This window comes from Leguminivora glycinivorella, chromosome 5 (assembly GCF_023078275.1).
Source record: "Leguminivora glycinivorella isolate SPB_JAAS2020 chromosome 5, LegGlyc_1.1, whole genome shotgun sequence".
Lineage (NCBI taxonomy): Eukaryota > Metazoa > Arthropoda > Insecta > Lepidoptera > Tortricidae > Leguminivora > Leguminivora glycinivorella.
This window is the reverse complement of record NC_062975.1, coordinates 9,685,323-9,705,398: the sequence shown is the minus strand read 5'-3', so window position 1 is coordinate 9,705,398 and position 20,076 is coordinate 9,685,323. Positions and strand designations below refer to the sequence as shown.

At 37.9% G+C, this 20,076-nt stretch overlaps 3 protein-coding genes across 3 annotated transcripts; 2 read left to right on the top strand and 1 right to left on the bottom strand.

Annotated features, from left to right (window-relative positions):
* Positions 1–828: 828 nt before the first annotated feature.
* On the top strand, positions 829–7,492 carry LOC125226486. Its single transcript, XM_048130471.1, has 3 exons — positions 829–1,642; positions 6,827–7,059; positions 7,486–7,492. The coding sequence occupies exons 1-3, from the start codon at positions 1,151–1,153 to the stop codon at positions 7,490–7,492; spliced, it is 732 nt and encodes a 243-aa protein (XP_047986428.1). The 5' UTR covers positions 829–1,150.
* A 250-nt stretch (positions 7,493–7,742) lies between these two features.
* Positions 7,743–9,137, top strand: LOC125226234 (cuticle protein 7-like). The gene is made up of 4 exons (XM_048130153.1): positions 7,743–7,786; positions 8,331–8,483; positions 8,562–8,728; positions 9,051–9,137. Exons 1-4 carry the CDS (start codon positions 7,775–7,777, stop codon positions 9,109–9,111), a joined length of 393 nt encoding a protein of 130 aa, XP_047986110.1. The 5' UTR covers positions 7,743–7,774; the 3' UTR covers positions 9,112–9,137.
* A 7,285-nt stretch (positions 9,138–16,422) lies between these two features.
* On the bottom strand, positions 16,423–17,392 carry LOC125226230 (cuticle protein 8-like). The gene is made up of 4 exons (XM_048130149.1): positions 17,381–17,392; positions 16,893–17,150; positions 16,657–16,850; positions 16,423–16,486 (listed from the first exon to the last, which is right to left on the bottom strand). Exons 1-4 carry the CDS (start codon positions 17,390–17,392, stop codon positions 16,423–16,425), a joined length of 528 nt encoding a protein of 175 aa, XP_047986106.1.
* Positions 17,393–20,076: the final 2,684 nt, after the last annotated feature.

Below are 20,076 nucleotides of genomic sequence, written 5' to 3'. Positions count from 1 at the left end.
TTCTCACTCTAATATATTTAAATCGTGTTACATCTGACATTTCCTTCATTCACAATGAGGAGGCACACTGACATTTTATCCCGCCAGGCGGCGCCTGTGCAAGTGTCTAGGATGGGTCTAGGCATGTCACTGTCATTCATATGTAAAAGAGAAAAAAAAATCATCTCTTCGCTTTTACGTATGAAATTCTTTATCTGTGCAATGGACTAATAATGTGGCGCCATCTGTCATAACCTTTGAGTGTGCCTCCTCATTCTCATTGTATAAACCTGGGAAAACTTTTTATAAAACGATGAATATATATTTTACAAAAGATATTACGATGAATATATATTTTAAATTTTTCTTTTTTATAACGGATCTCTGCTTCTTTCCCAGGTTGGCGCACAGCAAGGAGACCCACTTGGACCACTGGTGTTTAGTCTTGCGATACATAAGGTCATTTCTGAACTTCAATCACCTCTCAACATTTGGTACCTGGATGATGGTACTATCGGGGGTAAGCCTACGGAGGTTCAGCAAGATTTACTTTCCCTTCTTCCGCGGTTTAGGGACCTGGGTCTGGAGGTGAATTCAAGCAAGTGCGAGTTTTTCCCCTGCGGTTCCGGGGCTCGACTATCCTTCCCTTTAATAAGCGACTTGCTCCCAGGGCTTACAGAATTGTCACCCCGAAACTTCAATCTTTTGGGCTCTCCCATTTTTTGGAAGCAATCCCGGAGGCCTTCGAGGCAAGGAGATAGCTTCTTTTGTGTGCGGGGAATAGGTTGGTGAATATTTCGGCGCATGTGGCTCTAACTCTGTTACGGTCCTGTTTTGGCGTTCCCGAATCACCTATTTTCTGCGCACCGTACCAACTTGGCGTTTTCCCGAGCTTATTGACTCATTGGATGGCGTTTTGAGGGATTCGGTAGAGTCGTTGTTAAACGTTTCTCTCAGTGCAGTCCAGTGGGATCAGGCTTCCCTTCCTATTCGGTCGGGTGGACTAGGCGTGAGGCGAGCACGGGATGTGAGTTTGCCGGCCTTTCTGGCGTCGGCGGCGGGGGTGGTGGGCCTTGTCACTCAAATTTTAACTCCTAATGGTGTCGAGGTTTCCATTCCTTTTGCTGCGGATGCCAGGGAGGCTTGGTTGACTCTCAACCCTGACGCAGCGATGCCGAAAAGACCGGACCTTCAACGTTTGTGGGACGATGTAGGGGTTAAGCGGGTGCTTGAGGGCTTATTGGACAGTGCGGAGGGTGTGGATAAAGCCAGGATTCTTTCAGTGTCGGAGCCTGAGTCTGGAGCGTGGCTACACGCACTTCCGTCACCACACTTGGGCACACTACTGGATAGCGACTCGACGCGGATTGCGGTGGCTCTTCGCCTCGGCTGTGCGGTGTGTGAACCTCACATATGCATCTGCGGCACTATGGTGGAGAGCAACGGTCATCACGCGTTGAGTTGTTGTCGGTGTGCGGGGAGGTTCCCGCGGCACCACGCGCTTAACGATATCGTGCGGAGGGCGTTGGTGTCTGCGAATGTCCCTTGCGTGCTGGAGCCTCCTGGTCTCTGTCGCTCTGACGGGAAGAGACCGGATGGGTTGACGTTGGTTCCTTGGGAGAGGGGAAGGTGTTTAGTTTGGGACGCAACGTGTGTCAGCACTTTTAGTCTAGAGCCAATTTGGCCACAAGTCGTCTCCTTCACGATTTTCGTCGACATCTCTTCTAAATACCTAAAACAGGTATGGATATGTTCCTCGTTCTCTCCAGATTACGAATTGACCTGTTTTAGTTTAAGGAGGGGGGACGGGTCGAGAAAAAGGGGGGAAAGATGGCGACCGACCATCATAGATATTTATTCACATCTCGAGTCCTATGGCACCAATCTGTTCGTGCGAGGTGTCATTTGAAAGCTTATTAAACTTACTTTAATTGTTTTCAAATAACTATGCTCATAAAAGTAACCGTTTAGGAAATATTTGAAAATATGTGTTTTTTTATCGCGCATGAATTGCACAAGTACTAGTAAAAAATGCGTCTAACTCAATAAACAATAACTTTACCGCAATTGATGTTATTATAAAATTTTCGCGTCTATTCATGTTCTTTCTAAAAATATAAGTTTCATTGGTATATGATAATATATAACCATATAATTAAGAATTTTGTTTGGCAGGGGTTATCCTCCAGGTCGCATAAACGGGCGCTGACCGTAATAAAGTATTCAATATTTTTGAGGTCTTATTTTACGGATCCATATGTGAGAGGTATCGTTTGAAAGATAATTAAACCTACTATAATTGTTTACACATAACTATAGTATTTAACGTAGCTGTTTACATAATATTTGAAAATATGTGTTTTTTATCGAGCATGAATCGCACAAGTACTGGTAAAAAATGCTTCTAAGTCAAACAATAACGTTACCGCAATTGATGTTATTATAAAATTTACGCGACTATTCATGAGCTTTCTAAAAATATAAGTTTTATTGGTAAGTGATAATATAACCATTAAATTACGAATTTTGTTTCGTAGTGGTCACTCCGCCGGTCGCATAATAATGAGCGCTGACCGTAGTAAAGTATTCAATATTTTTAAGTTCTTATTTTACGGATCCATATGTAAGAGGTATCATTTGAAAGAAAATTAATCCTACTATAATTATTTTTGAATAACTATAGTTATAAAGGTAGCTGTTCACAAAACATTTGAAAACATGGGTTTTTTTTCGAGCACGAGTTGCACATATACAGATAAAAAATGCTTCTAACTTAATAAACCATAACTTTACCGCAATTAATGTTATTATAAAATTTACGCGAAATTTCATGCGCTTTCTAAAAATATAAGTTTTATTGGTGTATGATTATATATGACCAAGTAATTACGAATTTGGTTTAGCAGGTGTCACTGCGCCCTGTCACGATATTGGGTGCTGACTGACGTCGCCAAATTTTCTACGTTTCTCAGATCCTATTTTACTGATAAATTTGTGAGGGGTATCATTTGAAAGCATATTATGCGTACTATCTTTATTTCTAATATTTCAAGTCGAAACTGTAGAAGTTTACAAAATATTTGATTAGTAATATGTGTATTTTACTGTGCATGAATAGCATTGGCATTGATAAGACACGCTTCTAGCTCAATAAATTATAGTTTTCCGCAATTGAAATAATAACAAAATAAACGGAAAATGTATGACTTAACACAAAAAATAAGTTTGGTTTGTATTGCATGAACAATTAATTTGAATTTGTTCAGCTCACCTACTGCGCACCATCATATAAATGGATGTCCACCGTCGTTGCCTTTTTTCATGATTTTTCAGATTTTATTTCACTAATCGTATATTCATAATAAATATAATCTATCACGTATCGAATTTACTTATATACTTAATTGATCAGTAAAATAAAATCTGTAAAATGATGAAGAAATTAAGGCAACGGCGGTGGACATCCGTTTATATGACGATTGACCGTGCGCAGTGGGTATGGTGGACAAATTAACATTAATTGTTTAAGCAAATCTAACAAAACTCATTTTTTGTAAAGGCCATACATTTTGCGGTTCATTTCGTTATTAGGTATATCAATTGCGGAAAAATATAATTTATTGAGCTAGAAGCATGTTTCACTCGTATCAGTGCGAATGCTATTCATATACAGTAAAAATACACATATTGTCAAATATTTTGTAAACTTCTACAATTACGACTAACATTATTAACAAGTAACGATAGTACGCATAATATGCTTTCAAATGATAATAATAATAATAATAAGCCCGCGGGGGCAGCTTGTGGCGAGCTGACGGTGAGTGGCGACACCGCGGACCCCTATTCCAGAGGGCACTTCCATCTAGCCCTCGCCTCTGCGCTTGCCTTAACCGGCCGGCCAGAGTGGATTCGCAAGAGCGGGACCTATGCTCCAGGTTGGAAGTGTAAAATGTCATAACGCCGGCGGCCTGCTGAACGGATCACCGGGATCTGGCTACCGCAGTCTCACCTCTCGACAACCTTTCAGCCACTCTTCAAGTGTTGCTCTGTTGTCGCACCATGCGTGCGGCCGTTTTGCAGGGCCCACTCAATGAGTTGGCGAGTCACCGCCTGTCTTTTACAATCTTGAGACTAGTTGTCATGGCAGGTGTCCGATAGTCTCCCCCCATAGACCATTATCCAGTCCATCCAACTTGCACAACAATAGCCTATGACCTTATTTCCCATCGCAACACAAAAGTGCTGCACTGAAATAGTCTTTACACCTGGCGGGGACCATCTCCGGATGTATCATATTGTGCGCTCGGGGATGGTATCCGCCAGGTGTATCCCTTGCCTTTAGATTAAAGTGTCTAAAAGGGCCTCTGTGCTGTTGGCTTCGGCCCCACACATGCCTCCCAAAAGTCCGGGACCCCATGGTCCCGAGATATGGTAAGACATACAAATAATAATAATAATAAGCCTTTATTTCCTTAACTTACAGAAAATTGCATTTTTTTACATGTAGTTATTTTAGATATATAAGTTTTTATTTAAGCTAAGGTCCCATTCTGGGTATAGGCCTCCTCCAATAATTGCCAGGCTTTTCGGTCTCCTGCTATTGTTTTCCAATCACGTCCTGCTGTTCTTTCTATATCGTCAGCCCACCGTTCTTTTGGGCGACCTCTGTCCCTGTAGTTGATTGGGCCCGACCATGTAGAAACTTTTTTTATCCACTTTTCTCTTGGTGCTCGTGCCACATGTCCGGCCCACATCCACTTCAGGTGAAGGGAATGCTGTAGGGCATCTATGATATTTGTTCGTTTTCTGATGTCTTTACATTTCTGTCTATCTCTGAGTTTGATGTTCAGTATACTCCTTTCCATTGAACGTTGGCATGTTTGAATTTTTCTTTTGATATGGTTGTCAAACGTCCAAGTTTGTGAGGCATATGTTAAGCAGGGTAATAAACATGAGTCTAATACTTTTTCTTTAGTCTGAGTGGCAGGTTAGATTTCAGTATCTCTTTATAACCCCAGAATTTTTTCCAAGTTATATTTATTCTTCTTTGTACTTCATCTAAATGCCTTGATGGCTTAAAGGATATTTCTTTGCCCAAGTATATATAACTGTCTACATATTGAAGCGGTGTTTCTTTGACCAATATAGGGACTTGAGATCTATTTGTAGCAACCTTTGTCTTTGAGGTGTTTAGTTGAAGCCCAATATTTTCGCTCACTGTGCAAAGCTCATTTATCATTCTTTCCAGTTGAGATGGTGTTTTTGAGAACAATACTATGTCATCTGCAAATCTTAGGTTTGATAAGTATTGACATTGATAAGCTTTCAAATGATACCTCTCACAAATTGATCGCTAAAATAGAATCTGAGAAATACATAAAATTAGGCGACGGTTAGCACCTATTTACGTCACGGGGGTGCAGTGACACCTGCTAAACCAAATTCGTAATTACTTGGTTGTATAATATCATACATCAATAAAACTTATATTTTTAGAAAGCATATGAAATGTCCTGTAAATCTTATCATAACATTATTTGCGGTAAAGTTATTGTTTATTGGTCATGCACCAAGATACAATCTTAAAAATTATGAAAACGGCAACGAAAATGGTCATCCATGTATATGACGGTGCGCAGTGAGTATGATGGATAAATTAACATTAATTCTTTATACAATACTGACAAAACTTATTATTTGAAAAGGTCATACATTTCGCCGTTTATTTTGTTATTATATCAATTGCGGAAAAAATATAATTCATTGAGCTAGAAGCATGTTTTACTCACATCGGTTCCAATGCATATTTTCAAATATTTTGTTAGCTACTACAGTTACAACTAAAATTATTGAGAACCAATGATAGTACGCATAATATGCTTTCAAAAGATTCCTGTTAAATAAAATAGGATCTGAAAAATATAGAAAATTTGGCGACGGTCAGCATCCATACGTGGCCGGGCGCTGTGGCCCCTATTTAACCATATTTGTAATTACTTGGTTATATAATATCATACACCAATAAAACTTATGTTATTAGAAAGCACACAAAATTCCACGTAAATCTTATACTAACATCAATTCCGGAAAGTTGTTGTTTATTGATTAAGAAGCATTTTTTACCAGTAGGTACTTGTGCGACTCATGGTCTATAAAACACATATTTTCAAATATTTTCTAAACAGCTACCTTTATGATTATAATTATTTATAAAAAAATATAGTAGGTTTAATTAGCTTTGAAACGATACCTCTCGCATATGGATCCGTAAAATAGGACCTCAAAAATATTGAATACTTTACTACGGTCAGCGCCCATTTCTGCGACCGGGCAGAGTGACTCCTGCTAAACCAAATTCGTAATTACATGGTTATATATTATCATATACCAATGAAACTTATATTTTTAGAAAGAGCATGAATAGACGCTAAAATTTTATAATAACATCAATTGCGGTAAAGTTATTGTTTATTGAGTTAGACGCATTTTTTCTAGTACTTGTGCAATTAATGCGCGATAAAAAAACACATATTTTCAAATATTTCGTAAACGGTTACTTTTATGAGTATAGTTATTTAAAAACAATTAAAGTAGGTTTAATAAGCTTTCAAACGACACCTTGCACGAACAGATTGGTGCCATAGGACTCGAGATGTGAATAAATATCTATGATGGTCGGCCGCCATCTTTCTCCCCCTTTTTCTCAACCCGTCCCCCCCTCCTTAAACTAAAACAGGTCAATTCGTAATCTGGAGATAACGAGGAACACATCCATACCTGTTTTAGGTATTTAGAAGAGATGTCGACGACTTTTTGTAAAAGAGGTCGTTTGGTCCCTGACTATTTCGCCACTTCGCATATTGGCCGTACCGCGAGAGTGGCACGGGCGGCGGCTGAGTTAGCTGCAGCTCGCAAGCGGGAGAAGTACGCGATCCTTGCGAACTATTTGTTTATCCCGATTGCAGTGGAGACTACCGGTTGCTGGTGTGCGGAGGCCAGAGTGTTTTTCGGGGAGGTGGGAAGACGCTTGAGGGAGAGGGGTCTGGATCCTCGCTCTGGGACCTTCCTGATGCAAAGGTTATCCATCGCGGTTCAACGCGGTAATGCGGCAAGCGTTATGGGTACCTTTGCATCAGGAGGCTCACGGGGGGGCTTGGTAGGTTAGGTTTAATTATGTATCTGTGTATGTTTTTGTGTGTGTGTAATTAGGTTAGATCTAGTTTTTAAGTGCTTGCATGTATTTGCTGATTTTGAATTGTTTTAGCTTTTGGTTTTTTGGTAAATAAATTATTCAATTTTACAAAATCAAGTCCTTTATTTCCATTTATAAATATAGACGGTAGACCAAACATTACCTAAGTACAGGGATATACAACTTCTTAACATAAAGTCAGTCATCATTATGTATTTGTATAAACGTGAATGAATTAAATATTAACATACTTATGTGTAGTTAGTAGTTATTATTGATGTTGTTGATTACTTAAACGTTACTAATAACAGTGCATGACTCCAAAAACCATAAATATGTTTGTTAAGTAATGATCAATTAAAACAACACCCGTGTCAATTAATTTTAACGCGAGATGGTGGAATTGATCGCTTTTCAATATTTAAACATTCTGTGCTTGGGCTGTCTTAATTATTACACGACAGTAAATTACTCCTTACACTTACGATATCAATCGATTTGCAAATTCAGTGTTATAAAAGAATGTTTCGTTTTTTGAAATGTATCAGTTGTCAATTGTTTTCTCTTACGAGAACAGCTTCAAGATTTACTCTTGTTCAAATGTATTTCAAGGTAAATTGTACATTTTTAATTGACTTAACAATATTTAAGCTCAGTATGAGTAGACTGAATGACCGGGATATAGGGATATTTTCAGAATTTGGGACCCCCCAATTAGCGGAAGTTGTTAACAAAAATTAACGATTGACGACCGGTCTGGGTCAATCGGTAGTGACCCTGCCTGCTAAGCCGCGGTCCTGAGTTCGAATCCCGGTAAGGGCATTTATTTGTGTGATGAGCACAGATATTTGTTCCTGAATCATGGATGTTTTCTATGTATACAGGGTGATTCATGAGTCGTGAGCAGGAGTGAACAGGGTACTGGGGAGGGTCACGCTGAGCAACTTTCATAATGGGGCAACACTGAATTGTGATTATTTTTCTTAACTATGACTTAATTGATAAGTACTTAATTGATAGCTAATTATCAATTACGTTCTAATTATGACTTAATTGATGATTAAAGTTAATTGTAAGTACTTAATTGATAGCTAATTAACTTTAATCATCAATTAAGTCATAATTAGAACGTACGAACGTACTTCTATACCTACAGGTGTTGTGTCTCGCTAGTCTGGTGGGGTTGGTGGTGGCGCAGCACGGGCACGAGCACGCGCACTCCTCGCAGCACATCTCCAAGCACGACGGGCACGCGGAGCCGGTCCTCATCAAGGACCACCACGGCCACGAGAAACACGTCGACTACTACGTAAGCAACAAACAACTTTAGTCTGTTACAGTGCCTTCTTTTGTTTTACCTACACGCTGACTATGGATTGTGTTACAGACGCACCCCAAGTACAAGTTCGAGTACAAAGTGTCGGACAAGCACACCGGTGACCACAAGACGCAGCACGAGCACCGCGACGGCGACGTCGTCAAGGGCTTCTACAGCCTGCACGAGCCCGACGGCTCCGTCAGGGACGTGCACTACGAGAGCGATAAGAAGACTGGGTGAGGGATTATACCGGTTCTGTTGAACTTATTAATTATGCTTCATAGATGCCCCTGCGGCACTGATGACGTCGATGCTCTCTGCCATCACGGATTCTCATGTCAAAGAAGCGCATGCCGCTTCTCAAGACACGCGATGTTCCATGACATTCGCCTTCTGTAAAAATTAGCATTTTGATACAACAAGGAATTGCTGCCAGCATTTATGCAACAGAGTTCTTGGTCATAATATAAGTAGTATAGTTTTTTTATAGATTATGGTTACATAGTTAAGTATTTGTGGATTTTTTTGTCTCCATAAATTAATAACCATTTTTTTCAGATTTCACGCTGAGGTGAAACACAGCACTCACCACATTGTTCCCAAACATCATCATAATTAAAAGTGACCTATCTAAATACCTATTTTATTTTTTACGCAAATCTAGATTGTAATTGTTAAAATGTTTGTTACGAAAAATAAATAATTGTAAAAAAAGAACTCTTGTCTCTTGTTTCATAGCCTAACCTATTAAGCAGCAATAATGTACAGTCACCGTTAGATACTTATAAGTTATATCGGATCGATCAAGGTGCGCCGAAATATCTGAACACGACTATACTATCAAGGCGATAAGGCGTGTAGGGTAAGATGGTTGACAGTGGATCACTCTATTTTTCAGAGGCCATATCTCAGGAAAGGTTTGACATATTTACATTTTGTGTGGACTTTTATATACATAATTTATTTAAGACTAGCTTTTACCCGCGGCTTCGCCCGCGTAATAAAAGTATTCATTAAGATTTTCATTTGGATCCTTAGGTTTCTCTGGTATATTTATGTGCGATTATTTCGATTGCACATAATACTTTTGCTTGCAATGATTGTAGAAATATTACACATCGACCACAGCGTAGGTAATTCTATATACGCTGGGGAAACCTTTATAAACATCCCACATAGCCCGTATTTCGACACTATATGATCGGTGGGTAAAAAGTACTTTTTTCTATTATCCCTTACAATGTTTTACATTTTGCTTATACTTATCGCAAACGTAATCTTCAAGCAAGCAAACAACGATCGTCTTAGAGCACTTTGATTGTAAGAGACCGCCGACCGATTATCCGTATCCCTCTAACGATACCCATATTATCCGTATCCGTATTCGTTTCCGTATCCGTATCCGTATCCCTATCCGTATCCCTATCTCTATCCCTATCGCTGTCGCTATCGCTATCGCTAACGCTATGGCTATCGCTATCCCTATCGCTATCCCTATCGCTATCCCTATCGCTATCCCTATCCCTTATCAAGATAACACTAAGTTCTCGCGCTTTGTACACATATTTAAAGTCACATACAGGTCGAAAGCGATTAATTAACATTATTTTTACCTTTTTTCCCAACGTTTCGGCCAGGTTGCACTGGCCGTGGTCGCGGAAGACTGACGTCCCAGCAAAATGTCACCGGAGATGTAAACAACACAAAACTACCCGATATTAATTTATATAAATGTTCGGGGTAGACAAATAAATATAATTTACCCGCATGTAATTATTTACGACATCACATTAGAAACCTCAAAAATAACAGTACTTCTCCACTATTTAATGGATGTTATTATACATATAAACCTTCCTCTTGAATCACTCTATCTATTAAAAAAAAACCGCATCAAAATCCGTTGCGTAGTTTCAAAGATTTAAGCATACAAAGGGACATAGGGACAGAGAAAGCGACTTTGTTTTATACTATGTAGTGACATCGCTATCCCTATCGCTATCCCTATCATTCATTCATTCATTCATTCATTTATTCCTTTATCAAACATAGTTTTACATGTCAACAAAATTACATTTAAATACATTCTTCTTTGTTATTTTTTGTTATTAAGTGTCTACAGTCGGCACTTATAACTTACATAGTTAATGCAAACATGCTGTCGAAGATACATTTCAATTTTATAATTCAAAATGGTTGGTATAGTGAACCAGTTCAAGAGTGCACGTCGTTGAAAAATTCGTCAACAGTGTAATACGCTTCAAGCATAAGTTTATTTTTAAGTTTATTTACGAATTTACGATTATCGCTATCCCTATCGCTATCCCTATCCCTTATCAAGATAACACTAAGTTCTCGCGCTTTGTACACATATTTAAAGTCACATACAGACAGGTCGAATGCGATTAATTAACATTATTTTTACCTTTTTTCCCAACGTTTCGGCCAGGTTGCACTGGCCGTGGTCGCGGAAGACTGACGTCCCAGCAAAATGTCACCCCATGTAAACAACACAAAACTACCCGATATTAATTTATATAAATGTTCGGGGTAGACAAATAAATATAATCTACCCGCATGTAATTATTTACGACATCACATTAGAAACCTCAAAAATAACAGTACTTCTCCACTATTTAATGGATGTTATTATACATATAAACCTTCCTCTTGAATCACTCTATCTATTAAAAAAAACCGCATCAAAATCCGTTGCGTAGTTTCAAAGATTTAAGCATACAAAGGGACATAGGGACATAGGGACAGAAAAAGTGACTTTGTTTTATACTATGTAGTGATTTATTGTGTTGTGGTTTAAAAGCTGTATTATGAGCCATGTCGGGTCACTAACGCTTTAAAAAAAAAAGGAATTTGATCCACTGTGCAACAGGGGGTGTGAACAATGAATATACCAGTGGTCCACAGTGGACCAAAGAGAATCATATCAGAAAGACAAGGGGAAAAATAATGAAACAGAACATGTATTATTTTTTATTAAAATAGTCAATAATAAATATCAAACCTAGTAACATAGGTGTACTGACCATCTAACTAAAAGATCTAATTTCTATGAATTTTCAGTTTCGGCCACTACAAGCTGTCAACCGCCATACAATAAAACAAAAATAAATATTGGTTGTTATCTAACTTAAACTTTATAATGTAAGAAAATTAGACCAATAATTATTATGCGTATATAAATAATTAACTACTCAAAATGCTTTAATGAGATCAATATTTCTGAAATGAACATTTCTGACCATACAACATAAGTAAGAGCCACGTAAAAATAGTCTTCCAAGATTTTCTAATGGCAGCCAATGCTTTTTCCACTCGTTCATTTGGTATTCCGCCTTCTTTTCTACAGGTGACCCTTTTTCGCAGCAGTCTGTAACATAGCAGTGTGTACTAAATCTAACCCATTGTGTACTTGATCCATATGACCCAGTGTCAACCCACACGCCAAAAAAATTAAATAATTAAAAACAAATACAAAAAAATATTTACAGAGGAAAATGTTAAAGCACACAATAGCTTTTTAATCAAGGTAGTAATAAAAACGATAAAAAGATATTCAATGGCACATAATTCGAAATTATACGATAAATTCCAGCTTACGTAAATATGTTGCCCACGGAGTGATATCACGTTCACACCTGCACACGACGTTCTGTTCGCGCGGTCCCGTGGGCACTGAGCTAGTAGGTACGTGTTGGCCAGAGGTATCCATGGCGCGTAATAAATTAATAATAGTGTATTTGGATTCGTCGTAGTGTGCGTGACCTATTGTGCACCAGCGACCCACTGTCAACCACCTTACCCTACAGATATTTTTGCGAAAAATATGATAGCGACTGTAGAGTCGCTATCATATTTTTCTGCTTCCTGAACCTGTAGAGGTTCAGGAAGCAGATGTAAAAAATAACTTGTAGCACTTTATTCATAATAGGTTAGAAGACACAACAAGTTCCCTCGATTTCAAATTAATGAATAATAATATCAATCATCATCAAATGAATGAATACAAAATTTTAGAAAAAGCATTCAGGTTTCTACAAAATGGTCGTATTGGTATATTCTTATCCAGGATGGGAGCGAAAAATCCACAAATCCAGAAAAACTGTTTCCATGTTGCTTAACATTTGCTTTAAAAGATTTTTTAATACTCGATTCCATTTCATTGTTATAGGTACACTAAACAATCTTAACTATTGGGTTGGCACAAAAGTAATGAGATACTTGTTTTACGTTTTATATTTTTATTATTATTATTACAATACAAAAAGCTTAGTCGATGATGTAATCACCATTAGCATCTATGACTTCTTGCCAACGATCCGGCAAAGTTTGGATGCCTTTCGCCCAGAACTCTGATGGCTGTGCCTCGAAAAAGTTGTTCAACTCCACCTGTACATCATGGAAATCATTGAATTGTTTACCCCGCAAATGTCGTTTCAGGGCTCTAAACAAATGAAAGTCTGATAGTGCGAGGTCTGGAGGATAAGGTGGGTGGGGTATCGTCTCCCAGCCCAAGTTCTGCAGCTGTTGGCGAACGGTAGATGCGACATGAGGTCGAGCGTTGTCATGTAGTAAAATTACAGTGGCTCGTCTTCGTCGTTTTTTCTTGATAGCAGAAGATAGTTCGGTGAGCTGTGTTGAATATTTGTTAGCGTTTACAGTTTCATTGTGTAATAGTTCATGAAACAGCATACCTTGCGAGTCCCAGAAACAACAAAGCAAAACTTTTAAGCGGTTCTTTTGACTCAGCTTCGGTTGAGTTGGTGGCGTTTCTTCTCGAGGCAGCCAAAAAGCACGACGTGTATCGTTCTCATAATAAATCCATGATTCATCTCCCGTAACCAGATCAGTCAAAAACTCTTTACGTCGGGGTCGCAGCAAAAGTGATTGACAGACGGCGACACGGACTGCACTACTGGCGTCGGTAAGGATGTGCGGTACCCATCGAGCCAAAACTTTTCGATACCCAAGCTCATGCAGATGGTATTCCACAGCGTGGTGACTGCAGTTAAGTGCTTCCACTAATTCACGAGTAGTAGCATCAGGATTCGACTGTAGTTCGCGGCGTAAATCGTCATCATTGAATGCAGGTGGTCGCCCTGAGCGTGACTGACTTTCAAGGCTCCTGTCTCCTGATTTAAAACGGTCAAACCATCTGGACACCGTGGCATGGCTTGTACTTCCAGCGCCCAATGCAGTGTTGACATTGTCAGCCGCAGCCCGCGCATTGTGGCCTAACAAGTATTCGTATAAGTAAAGTGTTCGAACTTGTCGCTCGTCCATTTTATTAGAATCTAACTAACCAATCACGAGGGCGGCTTTATATACCCTCACATTAGAAGTACCTAGAATGTTCTACAACATACTAGAATATTATCGAAAACAATTAACTTAAGAAAGGAAATGTATAGAGTTTTGTAGAGTGTGTCATTACTTTTGTGCCAACCCAATATTTAAAGTTTAGGGAAATTAGTAAACCGACCTTTTTCGAGGGTCTACTATAAACCGTCAGTAGGTATACTGAACTACGTTTTAACTTTTTGTCAATTTGTAATGAAAAGATAATAATGGAGGTACTTTAAATCAAACTTTTTTGGCATTTAGGACTAGTAATAAGCTTCGCATGATTATTTCACTTTTAATATAAAGGGCCATGTTTCTCACTGGTTTTAAGTAGCAAAGTATCCTTTTCTGGTTTTTGGCTGCAGAGGACAACAAACACATATAGGTGTATGTGGTATATGTGCTACTACGAGAATAATAGGATTAATAGGTTTGCTTGCCCGGGAGCAAACATTATATTTTTAAAAATTTTTAAAATTTAATCTGTTTATTTCTAAGAAACGTGCATGCATTTATAATATACTTAACTGCTAATCTTAAATTGAAAAGATTATTTGAGTTAAGGAGTCTAGTTACATATGAATTGTTCTTTATTTTATTTATACATAATTAAGTTTTTTCGTTTTTAATAAGTGTTTTTTCAGTATATAACGAGCTTGGCTACAGGTTCGACTTTCTAATGAGTCTATCAATTCATTTGGGAATCTATTCAGTATCCGCGGTAATGTGCATTTCCATACTCTTCGCCCGTACTCATTGTTAGTTTTTTCGATCTCGTATGTTGGAATGTTATCTAAGTTACGAAGCCGCAGAGGTCGTGTTTTTTTCCGTAAGTATTTTATGTTCTTGTAGTATTGAGTTATAATAGCTAAATCTATCTTTTCAAAAACAGTTAACACCCCGCAGTAACTGAATAGATTCTCATAGTTACATTTATGTTTATATATATAATAGCATTTTTGACTTATAGGCAAAACATTTTTCTTCCCGTATAGGTATATGTGCATTGTCTCTGTGTTTCATTTTGGTAACAAAACTTAATAATTAGATTTATTTTTTTAAAAGCATTCGTTAATGTTTAATCAAGAAGGATGAAATCACCACGCCGTAATTTCAAAAGAAAACAATGTTTCAAAAAAATATGTCATATTTGGTAAATTCCTTTCCTAAAATACAGGAAAATGATTTTTAACTTGTTTTTCTTGCTAATAACAGGAATAATTATAGCGAAATTTGGACTTGGAAAACTGAGTAAACTGACCTTTCGATTTCGAGGCTCCCAGCTATATAAGCAAAGAACTAGCGCTTAATTTAATTTTGCGCTTGCTAAACCCAGTACAATTTCATAAAAGTTTGACTTTCACAACCTAGGTAGGGTAAAGGCACCAGTTACTGTAGGCTGACTACTGTAGTCAGCCTAAATCGAAAATTCTATTTTCAAAGCCGTCTAATTTGATCTCCAATAGACCGATTTGAGTGATTCATGTTTTTATAGTTCAAGAATTTAATGAAGTTTAATTTTTGAAAAGAATATACCTTAACTTATTGTTTGTTTTAGAAATATTTTTCCTTAAATATAATAAAAGGGCGTTTTTGCCAGTACTCAGCCCCCTGAGCACCAATATACAGCCTACTATGTATCCAGTTCCCAGCCCTCGGCTGACTAGTGGGTTCTGTGTTCCGTGACCTCAGTACCCAGTGGTCAACCATGGGCTGACTACTGGATTTTTATGTATGTCAAGCAAATATAGTTATAAGTGCATAAATATTTAAGGGTCATTTATTTATAAACTTACGTACCATTTGAAAACAAAAAGAAGTCTTAAATCCTATAGTCAGCCGGGGAGGCTGACTTCTGGAATTGTGACGTATTTCCTTGAACCCAGTGGTCAGCCGCAGGTGGCTGACTATTAGATGTTATGTAAAAAAGTAGTTTCCAATAACCAGCCTAATCAGCCAGCCTAAGCAAATCTTGTTTTCACATACATTTTTATTATTTTTTTAATTTATTCAGATAGTTTAAGTATTAATTAAGCGAAAAAGTTCTTCTTCTTTAACCAAGAAATCATAATTTGGCTGCTAACATCTTAGCAAAATACCATGTGACATTTAAAAAAAAAATGGCGAAAGCACATAATGCTTCATGTCAGAAAGACTGCACCTCTTTGAAATTTTTTTGTGCTTAATTCTTGGAATTAATTGTAAATCTTGAGATATTTTACAATTACCATTTAATCAATCTATGATTTTATCTAATTTTTACACTAATTTGACAAAAACTTTGATAATTACAGCCCGAAATGTACAAAAAAGGCTGACCACTGGCGCACGGCTGGGCACTGGTGCTTTTACCCTAATTTATTTTAGTAATGACGGGATCTCAGCATGAGTTCCAGGTCTTTCAGCTATCAACTTTCTCGCTAAACTAAGTTTTAATATAAGTAAATAATACAGTGCACGGGGTTGTTGACAATTAAACAATAAATTAGAAGCAACAGCTTTATTTACATGTACAACTAATAACACATAATATTTAGGTATCACAAACAAAAACACAAATCGATAAAAATTAATGGTGATGAGCGGGTACTACATGCTTGGCGTGACCTACTCGCTGGACCTGGGCATTGAATCTGAAAACGAAAAGGACATGTTAAAAATAACATTTCTTACACTTTTAGACCTTCAGAATCAAAATTTGAATCTAAAATAAATGACAGTAAAAATCGTGAACATCGGAGACATCGGAGTTTTGAAATAGGGTTTATTGGAATGATAATAAAATATTATATTCTTTTTTTACCCAGTTTTGTGGTCAGCCGTGTAGTGCACGATCCTGACAGTGCCGTCGGGCTCATGCAGGCTGTAGTAGCCCTTGACGACGTCGCCGTCGCGGGCCTCGTGCTGCGCCTTCTTGTCGCCGGTGTGCGGGTCCTCCACCTTGTACTCGAACTCGTACTTAGGGTGCGCGTAGTAGTCGTGGTGGCCCTCGGGCGCCTTGCCGGGCACGTCGTGACGCTGGATGTTTTGTGAGGAGACGGCGTGGTGGTGAGAGTGGTGAGATTCAGTTTGGATCGGCTGATATGACACTACGTGCACGGGCTCGTGCTGCACATGACCGAGTTGCACATGACCAAGCTGAACATGACCTAATTGTTCATGCCCAAGCTCATGACCGTGGCTCTGATGAAGAACAATACTTTGAGACGAGTACGCATGCCCGTGTTCATATTTGTGGCCGAGCCCTTCTTGAGGTCGAGCTAGAGCTACAGCCAAGGTAGCGGCTACCACCAATATCTACAAATAAAGTAAAAAAGAAAAATATTTTATTTGCAAACACACATCAACATATTAAACGGTAATGAATACCAACAAACAATAAAATAAAGAAAAAACCATGTGTGTCAGCATAAAGGCCAATTAATAAGAAATGAAAATGAAAAAAGCAAATTACTAAGATTCACAGTTAAATCATTTAAATAAATAAAATTTTAGCACCTCAGAAATAGAGAAATAATTTTGTTTACCTTAGAGTACATTTTAAAATAAAATAAAAGCTGTTGAACGGTCGAATATGTCTTGGTAATTGATGAATGAGATCTAGTACTTTCGGCTTTTATATACTTAATTTAAGAGCAATCAAACCTGTTCCTTCAAAATACTTCAAGTGCAGTATTACAAGGTCGTTCGCCCTTTGAGAAATATAATATCTTCGTCCTTACACGACGCTCACTATTACCGGCTTTTTTTAAAGTGAATTGAGTGAGGTCCTTTACTCTTTATATAAAATACGTCTGAAAATATACAAAATGACAATCAAAACTTCACATAAATTCATCCCAATCACAGTAAAGTTTGAATACTAAATAATTTAAGTTTAGTCTATTCAATTTTTTATATTAAAATGTGTAAAGCCGCACAAAATATAATTTTCATTTTTTGTTTGCAATTTTACCAACAAAGTGTAGAAAACCATTTAATTTGGTATTAAATATACCATATAGGATTACCATTCAGCTCAACATTGAAATAAGTAAACAATATTTTGAATACTTAAATAAATAAAAAATATTTTTCTGATGCTTTAATATGAAGAGAAACAATGTATCAGTAATCACAATCATTCGCTTAAAAATAGAAAATTGAAACACAGAACGAAATAAACTAGTCCGAGTACCTAATCAAAAACAGAATTGAGTGAGGCAGTTTACAAAAAAAAACCCTAATGATACTTGGGTGGCTAGCCGAATGGCACAATCGCTCACGAAACGCTCACGAAACGAAGCGCTAGTAGATATCTATCTCTATCGCGCTTGCGTATTGGCGCGACAGAGCCAGCGGCGTATCGCTTTCGTTTGGCGTCGGAGAAATGCCATTCGGCTACGGGGCCTGGCCTATTTATTATACGAAATATAAAACAGGGAAATGACTGCACGTTACTAAAACTTACAGGCTCCTGCCGAAATATATCAGCAATCCTCTTCACTTCTGTGTCAAGATATTAATAGTGAGTCTGTACGGAAAGATAATTGTCGTGAATGATACAAACACATATCACGACTCTTCTTTTTTCAGATATAGATACTCTATCCCGAGTATTCATAATCATTTACTAAAGTAAATAATAATCGTTTGTCTCTTTATAACGTCCTGATAGGATGGAAAGAGAACAACGATTTTTATCGGATTGTTAACTTTATAAAACATTTAGGAATACACCAAACATGCTCTAGATACGAAATATAACTATGGAAATGGATGATATCGCGTATAATGAATATCCCGACGTTTCGAACACTGTAAACTGTAAAGTAACGTCGAAAAGAATTGTAAATTCATTATACGCGATATAATCCGTTTTCATAGTTTTATTTCATGAGTAACATTTCAATATTATGCTCTAGATACGATAAGAATAATAAATGTTATTGGTTTAGACTGAAAACATTAAACATTGAAAATAAGTGATATTTTTGTGATTAAATCTTATTATCTTAGATTATTATTTAAAGTGAAATGTATCTTCAGGTGTAACACAAAACTAGGTTCTTGTGTCCCATTGTAAGATGCAATCCTTATTTTTGTATTACGAAAAAAAAATATTATCACTGATTCGAACTTTAATATACGCTAATAATAACTAGATACGACATAAATCGTACAAAAATTGTTTATTCGAATACGCCACATTGAATTTACTTTATGTTAAATTACGACGCATATTAATTTCCGAATATTCGTTAATAGGAAGGAAATGGAAGTAATTTATCAAGTAAATGATTGTTATGAAACACAATTACTACAAGTCAAAGAAACTAAACACAATAAAGGAACGTTGTATTGGGGTCGGGTTAAGTGGAAGGTAAGATCATTAATGGTGACTATGATGCCGGTGTTCGTGATGGGGACCATGTCCATGGTGGCTGAGTCCATGAATATGGTGACCATGGTGATGTATTTCATGATGTTGGTGATCATGGTGGTGACCGTAAGTATGGACCCCATAATGATTATGGTGACCAAGATTATGGAGTACATTATGATGACCAATGTGATGGAGTCCACTGTGATGATGGCTAAGATGATGGAGTCCCTGATGTTCATGACCGTGATGATGTAGACTGTGGTGATGGAGTCCGTGATGCTCATGACCGTGATGATGGCTAAGGTGATGAAGTCCGTGATGCTAATGACCATGATGCTCATGACCATGATGCTCATGACCATGATGCTCATGACCATGATGCTCATGACCATGATGCTCATGACCATGATGCTCATGACCATGATGCTCATGACCATGATGCTCATGACCATGATGCTCATGACCATGATGCTCATGACCATGATGCTCATGACCATGATGCTCATGACCCATGATGCTCATGACCATGATGCTCATGACCATGATGCTCATGACCATGATGCTCATGACCATGATGCTCATGACCATGATGCTCATGACCATGATGCTCATGACCGTGATGACCTCATGACTCATGACCGTGATGCTCATGACCATGATGCTCATGACCATGATGCTCATGACCATGATGCTCATGACCATGATGCTCATGACCATGATGCTCATGACCGTGATGCTCATGACCATGATGCTCATGACCATGATGCTCATGACCGTGATGCTCATGACCGTGATGCTCATGACCGTGATGCTCATGACCGTGATGCTCATGACCGTGATGCTCATGACCGTGATGCT